General features: G+C 38.8%; 1 protein-coding gene across 1 annotated transcript in view; it reads right to left on the bottom strand.

The window, feature by feature from the left end:
• MYOM1 (myomesin 1) overlaps positions 1 to 23,406 on the bottom strand; it is a 141,319-nt gene that overhangs the window by 50,078 nt on the left and 67,835 nt on the right. Inside the window, exons 11-17 of the mRNA XM_037018322.2 lie at positions 19,443 to 19,584; positions 16,845 to 17,044; positions 15,034 to 15,090; positions 9,900 to 10,024; positions 5,243 to 5,426; positions 4,603 to 4,777; positions 2,296 to 2,417 (exon numbers count right to left, since the gene is read on the bottom strand). Of these exons, the coding sequence (XP_036874217.2) occupies positions 2,296 to 2,417; positions 4,603 to 4,777; positions 5,243 to 5,426; positions 9,900 to 10,024; positions 15,034 to 15,090; positions 16,845 to 17,044; positions 19,443 to 19,584 (1,005 nt within the window). The remainder of the gene's footprint in view (positions 1 to 2,295; positions 2,418 to 4,602; positions 4,778 to 5,242; positions 5,427 to 9,899; positions 10,025 to 15,033; positions 15,091 to 16,844; positions 17,045 to 19,442; positions 19,585 to 23,406) is intronic.

The following is a 23,406-nucleotide window of genomic DNA, read 5'->3' as shown; positions in this document are numbered from 1 at the left end:
CCCCATGAAGCTCCTTCATTCTTTACATTTTAAAAATGTTACCTCTCTCTCTTTCTCTCACACACTCTCCCTTATTTCAAGTCAGCATTGAATATGAACTCTCAAATGAATATCTCATCTTGAGTTGAAAGGACAAATAAAGGTGTCAAAAAAATAGGTTACAAAGGTTGGGGGTGGGATGGTAAATAGGGGTAGATGAGAGGCATGTTATAATTTATTAGTACATATCATTTTATTTTTATTTGGCAAGAAAAACATTATCTCCTAGAACATATAAACCACAAGTACCAAATACCCTGGTCAGAAAATTCTAAGCTTGCAGATAAATAGTCTTAAATAAATAAATTATGGGAATGTGGAACATATATCATAGAATTTAGCTGTATGTGATTATAATACCCTGTTAAACTTTTCATGGCAACTCTAAGGGATAATGTTACTGATCTTCATGAGTTAAATGAGGAGAATTTGAAAATCTGAGGATAAACAACAGAAGTTAACTATGATCCTGATAAATGTGACTTCTTTGTGAAGTATTTTTCCTATACATGTACTGAACATGAATGTTTCATAGGACCTCACACAGACTTTGATGATCAAACCCTTCCTGCTCTCCTCTCTAATTCTCTTAGCAAAATGAGGCCAAAGGTGTATCTCCCCGAGAAACCAAACATAACCAAATTACTTTAAATACTACATTGTCATTAAGCACAGTGAAATAGGTATAAAAGCAACCCCACAAAATTACTTTTACCACCCACATGGAAGAATGTGATCTAGATGATATGAGTGAGGACACTGACGGACACAGGTGAACAGTTTTACTCTTCCAGCTCTCACCTATATCCTTCTTCTTTTTCAGAGTGTCAGACTTACTGTTCCCTTTAAGAGCTGCTTTCTGTGGTGGTGGAGTAAGCACTTCCTGAACTGTTTCACTTACTTTACTCACTTCTGTTTGGCCCAGGCTGTGAGAGCTACTGGGTAGTGAAGGGTTGTTAAGTTTGCTACTAAGCAAAGCATCTTTCTTAAAGGTTGGCTGGGAGGTTTCATGCATGCCTGCCCTGGAGTCTGTTAGTCCACCAGGTGTATCATTCAGTTCAGGCCACACATCTGGAGATACTCCTCCCCCTACAATTGCCAGGTGGCAACAGAAACACTTAGCCTGGCATAGTATAAATTGCTCTTATTTAACAGAACAAAGAGAAAAACATTAGGACCACAAACAGAAAAAAAAAATCTTGGTTTAATGGAAATCACTTGGATTTACAAGAAATATGGAAAGCATATGTTTCACGTAATTTACACCAAGGAAACATTTCAACTTCTCCATATTATGGAAAAAGAAGAAATGAAAACAAAAAAACCACAGACAGAACAGGAACCATTTGATTTGCAGTATATGCAAGAAAAAGCAAGCCGCCTCAAACATTTCTTGAAAGATACTAAGTCATATTATTTCACAGAATGGGGTGTGAGGAAGGGCCATAAAGTCCACGAGATATAACATTAAGGACTCTGACTTCATAACAGAATTATGAACATCACTGACATGTTAATGGCCTGAACCTCCCAATTTCAAAGAAACATGTTCAATGTTGCCCATATTATAAGGAATGTTAAAAGGTACTATGGGATGCTAACAGAAGAAAATTGATATTAAATAATCATCCCTTTAAGTATGTGTAACCATATTACAGATTTCATTTTTAGTGTTCCCCAAACTAGCCAGGTCACTTCCCTTCTGCTATGAGATTGGGAAGTACATCATTTACTTACATTAAATTACTTTATTACTGGTTTTATTCTGTTGGTTACTTTGCAAGCAGAGGTGGAACATACAATTAAGCAAACACATGTATCTTGCACAAATTTTAGAATTTATAAAAAGCATATTAATGTGCCATTAGTGAAAACAAGCTAGGTTCTGTTGCAAATGAAATAGCTTTTAGGTATGAAATCTGTGTTATGGGTGATATACCACTTCATTGAATCAGATGACCCTTCACATTCCCAGGATGAGCACAGACTTAGATTAGAGTTTCACACAATGGCAAATATCGGAGAAAACTTGGGCTTATAAAGATGAAAAGGTGCAGAGTCTAGATAATGATCTGTAAGATGACTGCTTTTATGTGTGACAGAGGTCACCTGGAGTCAGAGAAAATGATCATCTGAGGATGGAATTATCAAGCAATATTAGAAGCTTTAAAGAATTTCTAGAGAGGATGGTACCTTCTTTTACAACTTAGAAAAATTCATTTTTTCCCTCTACAATGGTATGCATAAGGGACTTACCAATGGCAGCTTTTACTTCAATCGCTTCTGAATCCTGTGAGTATTCACTAAGTCCAGCTGCATTAACTGCTCTGACTCGGAAAATATAACTCTGACCAGTGGCCAATCCATGACAAGTAAATCTGAAAGGAAAGAATGTTTTAAAAGAACTTCCCTAGGAGGAAAATTACAGATGACTGTTAGCTTAACTGAGTGATCTGGCTTTATGGAAACGATGCATTTTTTAAAAGGAAGAAAAACATGTAGAGAGATCCAGGCAACATGTCCTTCTGACAAAAAGGCAGCTAAGGCAATTTTCTAAACTCATTCTGCGAGACAATGAGGAGTCACGGTTTTCCCCTGAGTAAGTGCCTTAACGTTTCTGAGCCTCTGTGTACTCATCAGTAAAATGGGGATAATAATGTCTACATAATAATCTTTGTGTAAAGATTGGCCATAAAGTCCTTAAAGTACCTATTTCAGGGCCTTGCATTTAACAAATAGTAGGTGGTATTAATAATACTACTAATGGCTATCTCAGGTATATACTTATGGCTATAAGGCATTGGCTGCTCCTCGCCACAGAAGCTACTTACTGCCTCCCTGCATGTCAGGGAAGGTACAATTACTTGAGAAATCACACTAGAATCTAAAAATAAGATGAAGAAAGACTCCAGAATTACTGTTTAGATATAAGGATCCAATAATGAGGTGTGAACCCATGGGCAGCTTCACACATAAAACCTCACTCTTTAACAGTTATGATGGCTATAAATAGCTGTTTCACGAATCATTGTAACATTTTAATTCATCCTAAGGACTATAATCAGAGGAAGTAACAGGTGTGCTAACGACCCTATTAGCATGTTGAAATATTTAATAAAGACAGCCATAATTTAGGTCAATCCTTCAGGTCAGCTTAGTTCAGCGAATATTTATTGAGCACTTCATGTTGCAGACACTGAACGAGGTATTTTGGATACAAAGATGAATAAAAAATGATGCCTATCCTCACAAAGCTCCCATCTATTTGTGGAAAGTCGGACTCTGCCTACTTCCGGTGAATGTTTCTATGTAGTCCCAGGAAAATGATGGGAACTCAGAGTAAAAATGAAATGAACAAACAGGTTAAAACAATCTCTTGAAAAACATACTGCTTTCCAAAACTTAAGGAACAAAATAGCAGCAGGCTCACAGACTCCAAGAAGGGACTAGAGGTTACCAAAGGGGAAGGGTGGGGGAAGGTAGGGGAAGGGTAGGGGAGGTTGGTTGGGGAGGGAGGGAGAAGGGGATTGTGGGGTATCATGATTGGTGCACATGGTGTGTGTGGGGTCATAGGGAAGACAGTGTAGCACAGACAAAAGTAGTGACTCTGTAGCATCTTACTACACTGATGGACAGTGACTGCAACGGGGTGTGGGGGGGGTTCCATAATAAGGGTGAATGTAGTAACCACATTGTTTTTCTTGTGAAACCTTCGTAAGAGTATATATCAATGATACCTTAGTAAAAAACAAAACCAAACCATACTGCTTTCTCCCGTTAATTGGTTTGTCTCTATTCTCTCATGTTCTATGACAGAACCAACTCATCGTATGGGGTCCTTGGACTTAGAAACGGCCATGCCAGAAGCTGCCTAACAAGCTTGTTTGGCAATTTTTTGAGGGAAATTCTCTTGGACTGGTTGTAAATCAAAGGAGGCTCAGAGCAGGCGCGCAGGCCAGAATTCACCAGAAACCTGCAAACCTGGTTGGTAAAATATTTGAAAGCAAGAAGAAATAATCCTCCCTACATTAGAAACAGCTGCGAAGAGGTGGCCAAGTATCCTGAATGTCCTTGTTTTGGTGTTACTTAGACCCCTTAGCATGAAGTTTAACTATGCTGATACTCAGAATTTGTCAAATGCTGATACTTTTTTTCTGTTCATTGAAAATGCCTGACTAATTTAGGTCGGCTGGAGCCTATTAGTGCCTTAGAATTCAGTATTACATTGGATACTGAAGACCATAGCAGAGGGGTAAAAGGACTAAAAGCGTAAAGGAAAAGAATCAGAAAAGAGATACAAAGTGAACCGTCATCAGAGCTGGCATGCGTTTCTAAGTGTTCAATATCACAAGTAAACCTTTAAAAGAAGTATTGCAATAGATACATTCAGCTTCAAATTCATTTGGATTTTTAAAGTATAGTGTTTCTAAACCCCTCCCTCCGTTGGATGCTCATGCTGCCGCGTTCCCTGGCTCCCAGGGCCCACACGGTGCGTTACTGCGGGCTCTACACAGGGCGGCTGCCGTGCCCCCCAACCCCCGCCCAGCCCCCGCAGTGCGTTACCGTGGGCCCTGCACAGGGCGGTTGTTGCAGGGCTCCCACTTGCCGGAGCCGAGGACGCTTGACTCTATGTAGTAGCCAACCAGCTCTTTAGCATCTTTGGATTCTTCCCACGTAACTACCACTGACGTGTCTGTATTTCTACTTGGAATGATTTTGCCCGGGGCCTTGGGAATATCTGGGAGAAGAGGAAAATGATGATCAGGGTGGTTTTAAAAATACTCATTCTTGGAACATATGCACAAACACAGACACATATACATTTTATTCAAGCAGTCATGTCAAACATATGATTGCTCTATTTTATATTTGTTCAGAAAATAAAAACAATGAATAATGTCAGTTGGGGGCATAATGATAAACTAAATACCCAGGAACACACCAACCCCCTCCACCAAAAACGACATTAGCAACACTGATGAAACTCCTGGAGAGGTTTACTTTTCATAACCTCATAATTCAAAATAATGAATTTTTAATGTATCAGACAAGTACAGTCATCAATTAAATTTATAATATGAAGGAAGGATGTCACTTTTTTCATGTCTGAATATTTACATATTTTAATGAGATTCTTGCTTTGGGATTTTCTCTTGAAGTAAGTAAGATAATATACATGTGTTCAACCTAACTGTACACTTACCAAGTTTGTCTCCAACCACGGTCACTTCCGTTGCCTCTGAAGGCTCTCCAACTCCTGCTGAATTAGAACAGCGGACGCGGAAACGGTAGGATTTCCCCTCAGCCAAATCGAACAGGGCAAAGCGGGGGGACTTCACAGGGAGCTCCGTGTTCACCCGCTGCCAGTTTTCTGTTTCTGCATCGCACTGAAGCCAGAAAGGTGCAATCCATTGAAGCATAGCAAGAATAAGCAGGAACTCTAGGGCTGCCATCTAGCAGGTTTATTTGTCAATAAACTACTACCTGTTCTGTGATTGGACTAGAGAAGACATTTGGAGGAAATGCGGGATGAAGCCACTGAAGTTTTAGGATTACCTAAGTCAAATATGGCTTTGCATTGTTAGACAAATACACTACTTTAAGGTCACTGACTTTATTAACTAAATAAGGCCATCTGTGTGCTTTAGAGGAACTTTATTTCAAAGATAGTGTTGGGTTCAGATACTTTTCTAATTCTTGGAGTAGGTAATTAAATTTAACATACTATGTTATAGATACTTAAATTTTCATTATGTTGTTATAAACAGTATTATTGTAATTCAGTGTTACTTAGTGACCCATAACATCATTCAGGTTTATGCTCAGATTTCTCCTCACAAAGGCTTTCTTGATCATCTTTCTCTATCACCAATCCAAAAGAGTTCTTTGCTCCTTTCCCATCACTCTCTCTTTCCCAGCTTTATTGTTTTTCAAAACTCTTAAGGCTATTTGAAGTTAAGTGTTTTTTTTTTTTTTTTTTGTCATCTCCTTCATTGGAAAGTAAATTGCAATGAAATGAGTTCAGGGAACTGTCTTATTCACTGCTATACCCCAGAGCCTAGAACTGTACCTGGCACATAGTAATCAACATTTTTTCCCCCTGAATTCTGAATGAAATTAATGAAAGATAACATTTTTTTCTTGCCCATATTTTTGAAAAAATTATGGAAAAACCTAAAGAGATTCTACTCTTAGAATTACAAAAATGTACAGTGACTTTGAAATCCTTGAAAGAAGGATGTGCTATATATTCTCACTTTGGTAGAGACAGATAATATAGTGAGAAAAGTACCAGCAGTCTTCAGTAATCTCTTTTCTCTCCTGCTCTTTCAACTCCATCCAAGGGCAGCAGAAGCAATTTTGCTATAGAACTTTTTACAGTTTCAAGAAGCTTTTCCAGAAATCCAAACCATGTAATGCAGTGACGAGCTGTCAAGGATGATACATTTTTGGGACTATAAGAATACTGGTACCATCCTCGGCATAATCATCATTGACTTGAAATGGTGGAGATAGGGTATGGTGAAAAGGATCCACAAACATCCATTGTGGTCCCAGCTTTGTTAATAACAAGCCACATGACCCTGAGAAAGTCACATGAGTGTTCTTGGTCTCAGTTTCATCATTTGTAAAATAAGTAAATTTGACAAGGTAACTTCTAAAGTCTTTTACAGTGCTTTTCATGATAATGTATCATTTGAGTGTCAGAAGGTAGAGAGGATAAATTCCCCGGAAACAGTCAAACTTCTGTCCACTAGGGATAAAATTCTCCCAGACTTTTAATCCATTCGTTTATGGCTTCGAATCATTTTGACATAGTCTCACCAGGGGAACACATAAGCTATCATCAGTCAGTCATTTACACTTTCATAATAAAAATAACAGTGGCCTTTCCTGTGCCAAGAACTTGATTCACCATTATAACTCTTTAATCTTCTTAACTATGTTCTGAAGTGGGTATTATGGAGGCAGTATTATGTGGTTATCAAAGTTTTCTGGAGAGAAGCCTTAGGCTTGGGAAGGAAGGTTGAAAGGCAGCAATGTGTAACAGTTGGATATATGGACCTGAACCAGACTGATCGGATTCAAATCCTAGCTCTACCTTTTACTATGTGACCTTGAGCAAATTATATACCCTATTGGTGTCTCAATTTCCTCATCTACAAAACAGGCATGATGAAAATAAAAGTATTTCCCTCATAGGGTTACTGTGAGAATTAAGTGGGTTAATATATGCAGAGTACTTAGGATAGTGCCTGGTCCTTGGTAAACATGAACTATTTTCATTCCTGCTTGAGGAAACAGAACTATCGAGTTGATAACGATCCTTATCTCTGACATGACCAGATTTTTGATAGGGGAATGAGAGAAAGAATGAAGACATAAGACACCTGAGAAAAAAGTTGCTGACAAGAACAGAATAGGACAGAGCAGGCAACTAGTTGATTCAATTCCCTTGCTAATAAACCCCTCAAAATCAACCATTTCAGGGTTCACAGACATGATCTAACTGGGTGTGAGTTGTAACCCTGACAGGTAAGTTTGTGCTTTATGTGCATGCAAATCCCAGGCAAAATGTTCTCTGAGGAAGAGCAAGCATAGCGGTAACTGAGGAGGTGTGCATGGAACACTCTGGGGATGGAAACACACCATAGGACGAGAGCATGTGCAACACGTCTCTTTAGGAAGACCAACATAGTAGAAGCTGTTCATCAGAAATACTTTGAGACTCAGCTCAGGAGACTGTTTCGATATTTGGATAGTTCTATAAATGTGCCCCAGGTCTCTGGACAAGTCCTGCTCCCCCAGTACATGACAGTCCTGGGCACTTTGTACATGCCTCTCTACTCCCACTGCCCTCATAAATGTCCCCTCTCTTCCATACTAACAGGTTCACTGGTGGAAGAACACTTTCATTTTTAATCACAGGCTCATAAGTAGGTCAAGAAGTTACAGACTTTCCTGGAGAAGTCAGAATTTACACAACCAGAAGAAATGTTAAACAGAAGCCAAAGCTGACTCATCTGGAGAAAAAGGCCTCAGTGGTAGGTTGTTACTGTGTCACTATTATAGGAAAGATGGTAATTACTGTCACAGAGCTTATTCAAACTCTCTTACTGTGGAGTGTTTCAGAAAGATGCAGTGGGGGTGTGTGTTGTTAAACACACCAGGAAGTGAACTTTTATCACTCTAGTCTTGTCCTCTATTAAAAGAGAAATAGAGGAAAAAAATTTTTTTAATCAAGAATGCTATTTCAGTTATATTTAATTTGGGCTAATATTCAGAAAATATAAAAATTAATAAAAATACAAAATTTTGTATTATTATTATAAAATCAGACTCTCTTGGAAGATGTCCACATTGCAGGCTGAAGAAATGATCCATTCGTTGTTACCAATTTGCTAGTGATAAGAAGTGAGGCATACTCCTTGAAGACATAAGTAAATGTCTGACAACAGACAATAGCATTTTTTATAGCTTGAGTATAATTTTCTCAAAAGTTGCTAATTTGAAATAATTAAAAGGCCATAAAAATAGTCATATATCACTTTTATGTTGTTACCTAATTTGCAGATGTTTGCATATACCTATATACCTATGATATCTATTCTCTTGTAATAATTGTCAGGGAAGGTGACCTAACAAGTATTCTGAAACTGAATGATCAGAAGAGCATTAAGAATAAAAGAGAGAGGCCTTTAGGAAAATTAATTGAGCTCCATAATATTTTTGCAAAAAAAAAGAACTTTTCTATGATTTTACTATGAAAGTAAAATGTAAATGATAATTTATCGTGCTATCATGCAATTTTATAAAAATGAAATATCCAAAAGCATGCACTTGTTTCATTATTCTAAAAAAATGGTGTACAGCTGACAATAAAAATGTAAATGATTTTACATATAACAAAAAATAAACTTACTTCTGTCACATTTTTTTCAATTATATATGAATCAAAACTTTTCTAACAAATGGATTTTGAACCTCATTTTAAGCAAATTCCCTTTAGATGCCCTTTCCAGTAGCAATTATCCCATTAGCTACACCTTCTTCTACCCTGTAGGCCCTGTGCCTGGCTGGCAGGTGCTCCTATGTGCCTGGCTTGCAGCTGGGGACAGATTACCCCAAACAATGTCCTGTCCAGGTCTTGGCTCATCTCCATTTCCTGGGCATATTTATTAGAACTCCCCACAGATACAGGCATACGATAGAGTCACATTAATTCTTGTCATTCCACCCATTTTAGCCTTCATTGTACACTGCCCTTGCTAACACAATATGATTACAATATAGTTGTGAGATATTTGGAGGAATGACTAGCTAATATGTTATGTTACTTTGTGATCCATGACCCTACCTACTACCTGTGCCTAGAGAAGTGCCAGCCAAGCACCTGGCGGCATGTGAAGACTTTCTGTCTTCAACTCTCCCCGCCATTTGAAAGTATTTTAAAGTGTTGTAACTTCTCTTCCTCTTGCCCATCTACCCTCACTGATGTTCATTCCCTACTGCAAAAGGAAAAGTGGTAGAGAGAGAGGGGAAACCATACAGCAAGGGAGACAGAAAGTATCTAGAAAAGAGTGTCATTTAAGCAATTACAGCTTCAGGAACATTGCATATCTTAGAGAGGTCATGATTTAGGGTCTGTGGACTTCTCAGGAGGCTATGGAGCTTGAGGGACCCATAAACTCCCTGATCTTTCAGGTGAGGATCTGTGTGATACTTATTTTTCTGTGGAGATCTGTCACAGTTTACAAGGGTTTAAAGAGTTCAGGACTCAAATAAAATTTAATCACCAGTTGTTTAAAGAAATCTTTAGGAAATGGCACGAGGTAATAATGTTGATTCCAAAGTCTTACCTTTTCCACAAAGTACAAAATACCCTCATGTCCACGCTGGCCAGGGGGCTTCCAGCTTAGCACCACATAGCTCCGGGTGGCCTCAGTGACAGAGAGTTCTGTGGGGGGCCCAGGAATAATACCCTCTGAAAAACAACAAGGTAAAGTGAGAAAAACACGCTCTGGGAAGCCCAGGACCCTTGAGGGTCACAGATGCCTCCCTCCTACTGGAGGAAGAGTTAAGTACTGCGCTACAGTATAAAGAAGTACCTTGTCTCTAAAATTCTTCCTAAAACATTCATTCATTCATTCATTCATTCATTCAAAGACACATTTTAATTGCTTTGCTTGAAAATTTTAATTTCTTTATTGGTCCTGTAAAGCAGTAGCAATGACACAAGTTATCTTTCTGCATATATTATGTGAGATTTTTTTACAGAGTATCTTTTCAAGGATGTGTGGGTAGCAAAAAACCTTGAATCTATGTAGAGAGAGGATATTTTCAGGACAGAGAACTGACTTGTTTTGTGGCCAGAATAATAAAGATAATGACTTTCTCCAGAAAAAGTTTGGGTAGTTTTGTTAGCAGCCTTCTTACAAGATTGGGGTTTCCTTAAGTGCAAGGTTTCTCGGCTATGAGACAAATCTATGGGTGCAGCATCTATATCACCCTGTGGGGTCTGGGTTGAATCAATGAGAACATGAAGCTCATGTTGTCTGTTGTGCTGTCAGTAACAGCTTTGTTTCTGATCCAAGAGTCTCAGGTCTTTTGCCAGCATCTATGAAGCTGTTGTATGAAACATACTAGCTCATAAATAGGGTAAAATTTTAGATGTTCCACAGTTCTTGACATCAGAGTGACCCTTCCATGTGAAACAATTGAAAAACTGGGCAAAATATATGAAACGACTGTTTACAGACATTGGACATTAGTTGGCATAGGACAATGGTTCCCGATGGATGGGAAACAAATTCAGTGAGCCCTACCATGTCCTAACTGACTGTCTGGAAAGAGTTTCAAGGCAGCAGTTCAGGAAGAGAAGCCCAGGTAGGGCGTGGCAGTCTCCTCAAGTGGAAAAAAGGCTGGGAGTCCAGTGAAGGCAAGATATCCACAGACATGGAGTCCCAGGGTTGAGCACTGGGAGAAAGGGCTGCCAAGAGAGAATGGCTTCAGAGATCTGCAGAGCTCCCTCTGGAGCCTTACCTGCGTACTGACCAGTGCATGCATGCGGGACACCACCTGAGGCTGGGGAAAACCCACACAGAAGAACTGGAGGGAACAATCCTCAATTCATAGGCCCTGGGAGAGTTCATGTTCCCACCAGCCAGAGTGGAAATCTCCTAATTCACGGGGCATCTGGGAGAGTACTCAGAAGGGTATTGTCTCTGTAGTGCAGCCAAATTATCCCTACACGAAAGGCTGCTCTGACTCCATTAAAAAAAAGCAAGCCTTGAAAGGATCAAATTGTTTCCCCAGAGCAAAGCTCCCAAGGATGTTTATAAAAATACAAAAATATCCAGTACCAAACAATGTAAATTCAAAATGTCTGGCATTGCATAAAAAATTATCAAGTGCACAAAGAAGCAAGCAAATATAACACAAAATGAGGAGAAAAATCAGTCAAAACCAAAACCAAAAATGTCACAGATGCTAGAATTAGACAAGGACATGAAAATAGTTATAAATATATTCCATATGTTCTGGATGGTCAAGATTGAACATGTTAATTAAGGCATGAAGATACAAAAATGTACAAATTAACTTCTAGAGATGAAAATTACAAAGTCTAAGATGAAAAGAAAGCACTGGTTGGAATTCACAGCAGGTTAAACACTGAAGAAGAAAATGATAGCAAAAATTAATGACAGCAGTAGAAAGTACCCAAAATGAAGTACTGAAGTATTATTGATATGCAATCTTATATTGGTTTCAAATATGTAACACAGTGGTTCAATAGTTATCTATATTATTAAATCCTCACCCCCACTAGGGCAGTTACCATCTGTCAACACAGGAAGATGTTACAGAATCATTGACTATATTCTTCATGCTGTACTACCATCCCCGTGACCAACTTATATTATTGTTAGGCAGGAAGCCAAAGATAAGTAGGAGGAGAGGTTGGGGTGACCACAGAGAAGTTGAGACTATAGGTAGCTTCCACCAATGAGAAAATCCCTAGCAGGAGAAGTAAAACCACAGATACATTCCACAAGCTATAGCCCAATTGGGCATGCTCCTGGGGTGTCCTAAAGTAACCTTTCCTCATTATAAAGTCATTAAATCTGCATTGTGGTTTTGCCCCCCTTGGTGGGCAATCAGAGAGAATTCTGGGAAAGAGCATGCACAATAGTAATTAAGTTACATCACTGCCAGCCTGTTTGCATAACAATGCCCCTCCTAAAAATCCCTTGCAAACCCCATAAAAATGAACTTTCCCCAAATATTTGGGGCCTCTGACACTAGGTCAAGGCCCGCTCTATCACAGAGCAGTAATAAACTTGTCTGCTTTCTTGACTTTGATTTCACTCTGACTTTGCTCCATCACTGAACTGAAAGTTCATTCCTAACATTATGGTTGAGAATTTTTGTGCCCCTTTATTCCACTTACCCTCCTCACCTACCCACCCCAAACCCTCCCCCTTGGTAACCACAGTCACTTCTCAGTGTCTATGAGTCTACTGCTATTTTGTTCATTCTGTTTTTAAGCAGTCATTCTTATAGCACAGGTCTGCACTACAATGGACCAGCCTCTATAAAGTACTAAAAGAAAAACTATTGACCTAGAATTCTATAACCTATGAACATACACTTCAAAAATGAACATGAAATAGAGACTCAAACATACAAAAAAAATTCATAACCAGCAGGACTGCATGACAAGATTTATTAAAGGAAATGCCTCAGGTAGAAAGAAAATCATATTAGATGGATACCCCAACCTACACAAAGAAATAAAGAGCAACAGAAATGGCAAAAATGTGAGTGAATATTGAAAACTTTTCCTCACTTTTTAAATCTCTTTGAAACATAAGTGACTGAACCAAAGTGACATTATACTGTGCAGCTTATAATATAAGCACAAATAAAATATTCAACAATAGCACCAGGGCTTAGAGAGGGAAATGGAATAATCCTGTTGTAAGTTCTTACATTACACATAAGGTAGTAAAATATTACTTGAATGTAAGTTGTGGTAAGATATATATTATAAATTCCAAACATTATAATGTGAAGCAAAGAATTATAGCTAATAAGATAGCATACCTAAAATGGAATAATAAAAACTACTCAATCCCAAAGAAGGAAAAAGAGGAAAAAGCAAACACATGGAATAGATAAAAAAACAAATAAGAAGATGGCAGATTTAAATCCAATCATATCAGCAATCACATAAAATGTAAATGGTTCAAACACTCCAGGAAAAAGGCAACATTACCAGATAGGATAAAAAGTCAAGACCCAACTACATACTGCCTTTAAGAAACTCAATTTAAATACACACATGGGTTAAAAGTAAAAGGATGAAAATATGTGTCAACTAATCAAAAGGAAGCTGGAATGGTTATATTAGTATCAGACAAAGTAGATTTCCAAGCAAAAAACATTAACATGGACAAAGGGAGTCACTTTATAATAATAAAGCAGTCAATTCGTAAGAGGATATAACAATTGAAATATTTATGTACCTAATAACAGCCTCAAAATACTGAAACCTAGTAGAACCACAAGAAATAGATAAATTCACCATTCAGTCAGCAACTTCATTACTACTTTAGCAATAATTGATGAATCAAGTTGATAGGAAATCATTAAGTATATAAAACACTCACTTGAATTCCCAGCAGGTTTTTGTAGAAAATGATAAGCTGATTTTAAAATTTACATGGAAATACAAAGACTTGGAGTAGCTAAACCAACTTCGGGGAAAACCCCCCAAAAACACGATTGAGGACTTATACTACCTGATTTCAAAACTATGAAGTTGTAAAATAAGAAAAAACAAAACCAACAAACAAAAAGCAAAAGAACTCTGTGAAGCTTATAGAAGCTACAGTAATCAAGACAGTGTGGCATTGGTGTAGAGAAGATAAAACTGACCAATAGAGATTTCAGAAACAGATCCACAAATCCACAAACATACAATCAATTGATTTTGACAATGGTGCCAAGGCAATTCCATGCGAAAAGGATAATCTGCTGAAATAACTGGATAGCCATATGCAAATTTAATAACTTAGACCATTACTTTACACAATATAGAAAAAATTAACTTGAAATGCATCATAGATTGAAATCTAAGAGATCATGCTATAACAAGTCAGAAAAAAAAAACAGGAAAAATATGAGTGAACTCAGATTTGGCAAAGATATCAAGTATGATGCAAAAAGGGCAATGTACTCATGAAAAGATGTTCAATATTATTGGTGAAATACAAATGAAAACCACTTGACACTCACTACGAAATACCTAATGGGATGAAACACCACTCTGCACCCACCAGAATGGCTAAAATGAAAAAAACTGACCACACTGATTACTGGTGACAGTGTGGAGCAATTGGAAATTCATACCCTGCTGATGGGAATGTAAACAGGCAATCATTTCAGAAAATGGTGGTTTCTTCAAAAATATAACATACACCTACCATAAGACCTATTCATTCAACTCCTTGGTATTTATCGAAGAGAAATGAAAGCATATATCAACACAAACCCTTAACAAGAATGTTCATAGATGCTTTTAAACAATGAATGGATAAAGTGCAATGAACTGATTTACACATCGACATGGAGAAAACTCAAAACAAGTAGGTTTAGTGAAGGAAACCAGACAAAAAAGAGTATGATTCCATTTATCTAAAATTGTGGACAATGCGAATTATAGTGACAGAAAGCAGATCACTGATGGCCGGGAGAGAGGGAAGGGGTGGGAGGGAGAATACAGAAGGACCGAGAGAAGTTCAGGAGCAATGGATCATGGTGACGGTTTCACAGTTTTCCTTTGACAATATACGTTACTTCATGATTTCCAAATATTTCAGAATGTTCTTTCCAAAACATAGTAAATAATATTCACTGTGCCCTCTACAACAAAGCTAAACTCCCCAGCAAAACTCTGGCAATAGTATCTGAGGAAAACAAAGCTTTTACCTCTAGGTTCCTCTTCAGTGACAATGATCTGTCCAGTCCAAGGTGCTGAAGGGCGACCTGGACAGAGATAAATATAAAAATGATAAACATTCATAAACAGAGTTTTAACTGCACTGATACACTGGCCAGGTCAGCCACAAATGAATATGTTACTAATTTACTTATGTATTTCCTAATAACTCTTAGTGTGCATTATACAGTATTATGGCCTCAAGTGACTCACTATCTGCTAGAGCCTAGAATCTGCCTGGACCGAGTAGATTCTGGAATTGTACTTACACAAGTGGGGTCAATGACCTGTGTTCACTCACTGTTCAATAGGATCTCCTGAACCATGCAGGCTTTCTTACGCCTTCTTAAGAAATAGGGCGTATTTGGGGGAAGCTTTCTGGAACAATTGCAAGCCCTCTAGTTATTTATTTGACATAATGAAGACGAAAAAGGAGAGGGGCACTGATACTGCAGTAAAGCTGAACAGAAGCAATTTCTTTCCATTTTATTTTGAAAAGAGTTATCTATAAAGGAAACCAGTTTAGCTCCTGAGTAAGGAAAACAGATGAGATGGGCAGTATGAAGTTAAAGAGGAAATTCGTTTCTGTGTCCTTATAGATATCAGAGAGAATCGTTCTATTCTTGCTTTATTCAAGGAACTTTTCACAAGAGTTTGTGCAAAAACAAAGCTGATAAACAAGGTAACTTATTTTCAACTCAAACAAATCTTTTTTTCATTTTGGAATTTATAAAAATGTAGCAAATGAAAGTATGCGATGCAATTAGGAAAGCCGGAGGGAAGGTGGATAGTAGGTGAAAAGGGATTGGAGAGCAATCAAGGAGCCTGATTAGAAAAAATTTCCAGAGAAAAGGCGGCATTACTTTACTTACATTCTTATGAAGCCAATGCATGCACTTTGCGGTAGAGAGTAACGCTACAAATATGGCATAGACAAGCAGCCTTCAACTAGGGTGACTTTGTTCCCCAGAGACATTTGGTCATGTCTGGAGACAATTTTGATTGTCATACAGGGAGAGGGAGCGCTATTAGCATCTAGTCAGTAGAGGCCAGGGATGCTGCTAGACATGTTACAGGACAGCCCTGCAACACAGAATTATCTGGCCTAAAATGTCAATAGAGCCAAGGTTGAGAAGACTGCTATAGACTGAAATATACTGACTTCCAACAATTATTCTAATGCCATTTTATGGTCTCCATTATTGAGGAAGACATAAGGGCTCCCATGAAAGAAATGCAGAGCATAATTCACATGCCATGGTTTTGAAGTTTGAGACATGGAGGCTACATAATGAAAAGATTATTTTTGACTGTCTAATATGGAAACTCAAGAATAGATCAGATAAGATGTTGTAAATAGGCTTTTCCTTTGATATAAAGAAACTCATTGTGTTGCTATTTTAATGCCCTAAGGGACAAATTTAAGATTAAGAAATCTACCTTACAATTTTAAGAATTGAACCAGCAAGAAAAGTGTATTTCAAGTGTGCTAATTAAGTGAGTAAAAACACTCTCCAGCTCTTGATTTCCAATATTCCATTTCAAATACAATGCCTGCAACTCAGTTTAGCAAGGCAAAGTTTTCTGCCTAAAATAAAACAAAGCCTTTGGTGAATATGGATGAGTCAAAAACAAATACTTTTTGTCTTCAGGTTTTCCTCCTAGGTTTTTCTGATCGATAAAAGAATTTCTTAGTCTCTTCTCTCTCTAGTGGAAGAGAGAGGAATTACCTTGCAATGAGATCTATTGCAGTTACATTTAAAAAGATCTAGGAAGATCCTGAAAAACGAAAAATGCTTACTTTTAAGTCTAGCTTTCTCGGCTGGATCCAGAGCAGCCACAGGCTCAGAAACTCGAGATGGTAGACCTATTCCAGTTTTATTCACAGCTCGAACTCGGAATATATAAGAACGACCTTCTATCAATCCAGTGACTGGAAAACGAGCAAACTTCACAGGTATGTCATTGCATTGAGACCAGTTATCTGTGCCCACCTCACATCTAAGGGAAAGAGAGTGATCAGCAAGAATATTAAAAAGGAAATACGGCTAAATTATAGCTCTAGAGCCTGAACACCCATCCAGTTGCTTCAGCTCTTCTCTGTAAAATAGCCAGCTCAAGTGTGCTTCAATAATTCCTTAATTGTACCCACTCAGTTCCCTCAATTGCAGTGTGTCTTCTTTAACAAGAAGATAGAAGCCTCACATCCTTCCTGAACAGATAGATACTCGTCCTTTGAACTCACTAAAAGCGGGCAGCTGAGGGGTTTTGTGTGCTAAACAGAGGAGCTTTGGGGAAACAAGGAAGCAGGCCGGTGTGAACAATCTTTACATTGGAGAGGCTGAAGGGGAGGATCCCACAAACAGCACCCGGCTGATGTCTCCAATTCCACTGTCAGTGACTTGTCTTTTTTAGGTATTTTCTTTTTAAAATTACTGTGGAGAAAGTTAACACCTTAAAAATACCTATTCGTACTGTTGAAAGACCTCACTTGATCACTATATGCTGTGTGGGAGGAAGGGAATATTTGTGTCTTAACAGATAAAACTGATGACACAGGGAAATTCCCAGGCCTGGCAAGGAAAGGACTTGGCACCTCTGATTTCTGACTGGATGCTTTTACAGCAGTTGGTGCCAGGAGATGGGGTGGTCACACCCTGGGAGACAAGAGATGACAGTTCATATCCTGCTCTGGGCTGATCCACAGGGCTTTAGGGGCTCAATGTGTGATTAGGGCTAACTCATCAGTTTTTACGAGCAGAGCCCTGCACTTTTAGGTTATATCACTTCCCCAACATGGCTCTATGTCCAAAATGTATAATTCCCAAATAATTCTCATGGGGGAGGGACTGCCTACAGCAGTGACCGGTGGAGTGGGAGGTTTATCTTCATTTCTTCACTGTCCCCCTTCCATTCTCTGACATAAACAATAGCTATCTTCCTCAACCTTACATAATGTGCTATCAAATATAGCTTCAATCCCTGCCTTCCATACACTTTCCTCAAAATCTTTGCTTTGTAGAATTCTGGAGCTGCTATGGGTAGGGTTCCGTAGCAAGGAGAGAGGCCTAGCAGAGTTCTTAAACTGCCCCATCTCCAGAGATTCTGCCGGGACTCCCCCTCTCCCTGTGATCCGAGAGTGTGCTTCCTAGTGGGGTGGCCAGCAGCTGCTCTGGAGAAGTCTACAGCATGCCGGAGGAGGAAGAACACAAACATACAGCCAGGCTCTTGTGTGAATTCTAGTTCTGCTACCTACTACCTGTGTGACCTCAGACAACTTAGTGTTTCCTCACTAGCAGGAGGTCTTGCTCCAGCTACTAGTTTGCTGTATGTAATAATAGTATCTATCTTTCAGAAGGTGATTTTAGGTTAATAGTTGATATATATAAAGTGTTTAGAAAAGTGCCATGCACATAGCAAATGTTTAGTAAATATTAGCCATAATACGGTCACTTTTATTATGACTAAGACAAGAAAACAAAAGTACTGATTGTCCCTGGTCTTTCATTGGTCAAAGTTTGCAAATCCCTTTGAAATTTACCAAAGACGGTAAGGCAGAAACTATAAGGATGAAAAAGAATCTATCTAAAGTTTCACAGTTCATCATTACTAAATGATAATATAATGTGGAAACATTTAGTGTACAGTTTAATAGTATATATTTATTATAAATATTTTTCTGGATGGGATTGAGCTCAATGGGCATATATTTACTTATTGCTGTAAATATTAAGTTTACACCTTGGTACAAACCCATTGTGCTACAGTGGCACAGATTATCTGTTTCTAGTGGTTTCTGTAATCAAATTTTATTAGTCAAAATGGAAAGAGAATTGGAATAACTATTTGAATAGAAACTAAGTCAGACAATAATATATTTAGGTTGATAATCTGAATTTATTGTCTGTATTGTCTAAACTCACTGTATAATGTGTAAGACCCAATTGCTATTAATATCAGAGCTTCTAAAGTTTTGGAGACTGTAAACAGCAAGAATTTGTAGATGGAACATAATTTAATACTGTTGATATTTGTTATTTCTTTGTCTAACTTGAAACCACACCCTGTGATATAAATAAGATTTTGCTAGTATTTTTGAAATATAATGTTTAAGTTACTTAATATCCTCAAATTACTGACATATTAGCAATATGAACATTAAATATGTTGAATAATAGTTCTTTCATTTCCAAAGCAGCCTCTATTAGGTCTACAAGTTGATAGCATTCTTGCCAATTAGTGGCTTGCATTGGTAGTCAAATTATCTTTGAGAGGGAAACAGAGACAAAGAAAGAGGGACAGACTAGAAAAGAAAATATTTCACCCAGAAATGGTAGGAGAAAGCAGCATGCATCTCTATGACCAAATTACTCTAACTGAAGTTAGGCTAAGTACTAACTTGTCAATAAAATATCCCAGAATAGGACTCCCTCCATCCACAGCTGGCTGTTTCCAAGAGATGATGATATAATCTTTATTGGCATCCAGGCACACCACATCCAAGGGAGAGGCTGGGGCTCCTTCAATTTCCGCATCAGCATCTGTGAAGATACAGAAGGACCCTGTTAGCCCTCTCAGATGTGCTCTGTCATCCTGGCAGGCCAAGGACTTATGAGGTAGGGCAGGTAAATAGAACAAGAGTCATGCCGTAAAATCTACTTAGCCTGCGAAAAAGGCCCAGCTTATTCTTTAACTTAATCTACATGCTGTTCTTCCTCTTCTTCCAGCCCCTTAATCAATTAAAAAACTTGGTAACCAGGACAGGAGATAGGCTTCCAAACTGTGAATGAACCCATGTGGATAAAGAATGCTGAGATTCAGGTCAACACAGTCACATAAATAACTTCAAAGAAATTATGAGTCACCTGTATACATCATGCCTTATGCTGACCCCTACCTAAAAGGCCCTATAAAACCCCAAACCCTAAACCCTTAAGCACAACTCCTCTCTAAGGTCACCCGCACTCCCATCTGAGTGGGTACTGTCTTATATCAAATAAACTTTCTTGTTGCATAAGCTGATTTCATTTGTCTCTGAAATCTTCTCCATGATAAATAAAAGAACTCTCCGACCTCCATCTCTGGTGGTAAATGTCTTTGAACTTTGCTATTTCATTGAGCTTTCTAGTCTTAACATAATTCTTTTCTCTCTCCCTGTTTTATTTCGGACCAGTAGGGAAGGATAAGTTCTCAGAACATAAACTCACTCCATTCAGTGCTCCGTGGCTCCTCCAAATCCTGGGGCGGTAAGGGCTGAGTTCCCATGCTGTGCAGATTCAAGCAGACACTGAACACCAGGTGACCCTGGCTTTAGGGGTCCGCAAGGGATCGGCCCTGTGCCGAGCAGCTCAGTGAGCTTCCTTTTTCTCCCTCTGTTCTTCCTTGCTCTCTGCTGCCTGCACGGCTGCAGCCATTTGCTACTACTCTTGCTTTAATGAATTCTTTCCTTACCTACACTCATCTGACAGGGCTGAGAATTCTTTCTCAGAGTCGAGAATGTCCCCTGTCCAGACTGAGGTTAGTGCACAGGGAGAGACCTCTCCACACACAGCTGCCTGACAACAGTCAGAGCACACATTCCTTACCACACCACCACAGTGGCTACATCTTTGGCCCCAGCAAAGCAAGCTTCAATCTTATAATTTGCTTACCAACATAACAGTATGTTAGGTTTTCACTATCAGTACCAAGAATATTTTGTTAGAAAGGGCTCTGGAAAGGACCCATGACCTTTGCCTCATGGCCCTTGACTACATAAAGTGTTCTGAAAGAAAATAAATATGAAGATGTCAGGGATTGCTATCAGAAAAGTCTAAGGTAAGTTGGGCCAGAAAGTCTGTTAAGATACTTATCGTGCAATGTTATGGAACGAACAGCCCCTTCTGTCACCTGGATGCACCTACAAGAGAGCAAGAACCACGAAGCCCATTCCTGAGTTGGGCACTACTACTGCTTTGGAAGAGAAAGGAAAACATTTATTTCAATCAAATGTTTGTTCCCAAGCTGAAGATACTTGTGAAATGAACTCTGATGCAATAGCCACATCAGAATTTAGTTTATCCCAGTTTAGTAAAAGTCCAGGATTATACAAGAAACAGGACATGACTGTTTGTAAAATGGGATCCTCTGACAGTGGGTCCCCTCAGCACTGTGTCTTCAAGCACAGCTAAATTACTAAATCAGGGATGTTTTTAGGAGGAGAGCAAGGGGAATGAAAATAATCAGTAGCCTTTTAAATGAGAACAATTAAGGCAGAATCCCTGGGGCAAGGGATCCACATTTGCCAACTGCCTCTGATATCTGGTCAACCCTTTCACAATCAAGAGTTAGTAGGAGAGGAAGCTGAGACATGTAGGAGCCACTCACCCCAGGGAAAACACTCCTGTTGACTGAATAAACACATTCTTTTCTTATGAGCTACAATTCTGTAACTCTTATAAAGTACTAAAACATTTGATAACACAGCAGAGATATCTGTATACTTCTGAATTTAGTAAGTTTGCATTACCTGTGAAGAGTTCAAGTCACTTTGATTTTGAACAGTCCTTTTCTTGCCCAGTGAACCTGCAGGAAAGTGTCTCTAGACAACTATCTCCAGCCTGAGGGCTATGGGAGAATGTAACTAAATCAGGGTGCGTAAAATGTAATGTAGAATCCCTGCTTGTCACATGACAGGAAGTCAGCATTAGGTGGGAAGAAACTTCTTTCCTTTCAGGCTTTGAGAGTACTGGATGGTGGGGAGAGGGCCTGCTGATGGTGAAGCCTGGGCAGACCAAGAGAGAGGTTAGAGATGCTGAGGGGAGCAGGCCTATGTGGCAGAAGACATACCCTGGAAAGATGCTCAGCAGCGAGGCGAACAGCTGTTAACTGCTGCAATGTCCTCTTACTAAAGGCCCCTACCATTTTTTTATTATCATGTATTTTACCAACCAGCAACCCGAGCAGAGTTTAGTTCACTGAGCATCCGTTGTAGGTAACAGAGTCTGGCAGATAATAGGCATTTAGGGAGCCATTTTTTGACATTTTTATAAAATTTCTTGGCATACGACATTCATGGGGTAAGCTTGACAGTCTTTCAAAAAACAGGTTCTGTATAGCAGCTGCTGGAAGCCAAATCCCAACACTGTGCTTTGTTCTTCAGACTTGCACTCCTGGCTCCCAGCAGCTGCTGTAGAGTGTCCCACCCACAGCATCCATTCATGCACTGCCAGTCCTCTTCTTAGCCACTGCCCTTCCTTCCTATAGTCCTGAAAATAGTCAAATTTGCTGTAGGTTTGGTTAATTCTGTCAAAGATTAGCCTGCTACACTTCATTTTTGACCACTGACACCAGCTATTAATAACTTTTTCAAAATGTAAATAATTAGATTGTTTTTCTTTATTATAAAAGTAGAGCATACTTATAAAATACATGATACTAAGAAAGTGTTAAAATTCCCTTTTAATTCCATAACTCAGAGATAACTACTATTGTTAGGCAGGAAAATAGGTATGAGTGGGGTGAAAAGAGAATAAGGCCAGGAAAGCCCACTAAAAGACCCTCAAAAGGTTAACCAGTTAAAATTAGAGAGCCAGAAAGACTCAGAGTTAATGAGTTAAAAATAAAAAGCTGGAAGAACGCCAGGAGTAACTTGGCCTAGAAGTTTAAATACTCCCCAGATAAAGAAAAGTATTTCAGCATAGCCTATGCTTTATTGTGTCAATTAGGTCATACCATTGTAAGATTTACTTTAGCCTGCTAAAGGGCCCAGCTTCTTTTTTTAACTTTACCCAGATGCTGCTTTAATCAAGTGATTTGGCACCTGGACAATTGATATGGCAAAGCAAGCCCAGTCATAAACAACTAGTAAAAACAGGAAGGATCCCATTTGAAGATAAGATTGCATTTTAAAACCCAATTAGTTGAAAAGTAAGTTCCTTAACATACTCTTTAGCAAACAATTACTCAGCCCACCTCTGGGGCAGAGCAGGTGGTCTTGTTTGAATGCTCCCAGACCAAGACATTATCTCAAAGAGGAATCAAAGCAGTAAATTTCCTGTATTAAGTCTTAACAAGTCTGCACCCACAGATCTTTGTCACATTCCTGAAAAATCCTTTAAAGGGGGATCCCTAAACCTTTCAGTGTGCTCCTCTCTCTGATGTTGCCTGCACTTTCTAAGTGCCTAGCTTTAAAAATTTATCTCAACCTTTCAGTGCGCCTCTTCTATGAGGTAGCTCAGACTCCCCTTTCTCCAAGTGTGCACTTGCTCACTTTAAATAAAGCTTAAAACTTTCAGGGCGCCTCTCCTCTCTGAGGTTGTCCATACTTTTTCTCTCTTTAAGTAACTTCAAATAAAACTTTTACTCTGCTTCATTACTGTGTC

Source organism: Manis javanica, chromosome 9, assembly GCF_040802235.1.
Source record: "Manis javanica isolate MJ-LG chromosome 9, MJ_LKY, whole genome shotgun sequence".
NCBI lineage: Eukaryota > Metazoa > Chordata > Mammalia > Pholidota > Manidae > Manis > Manis javanica.
The sequence above is the reverse complement of the archived record's forward strand: the minus strand, read 5'-3'. Positions and strand labels throughout refer to the sequence as shown.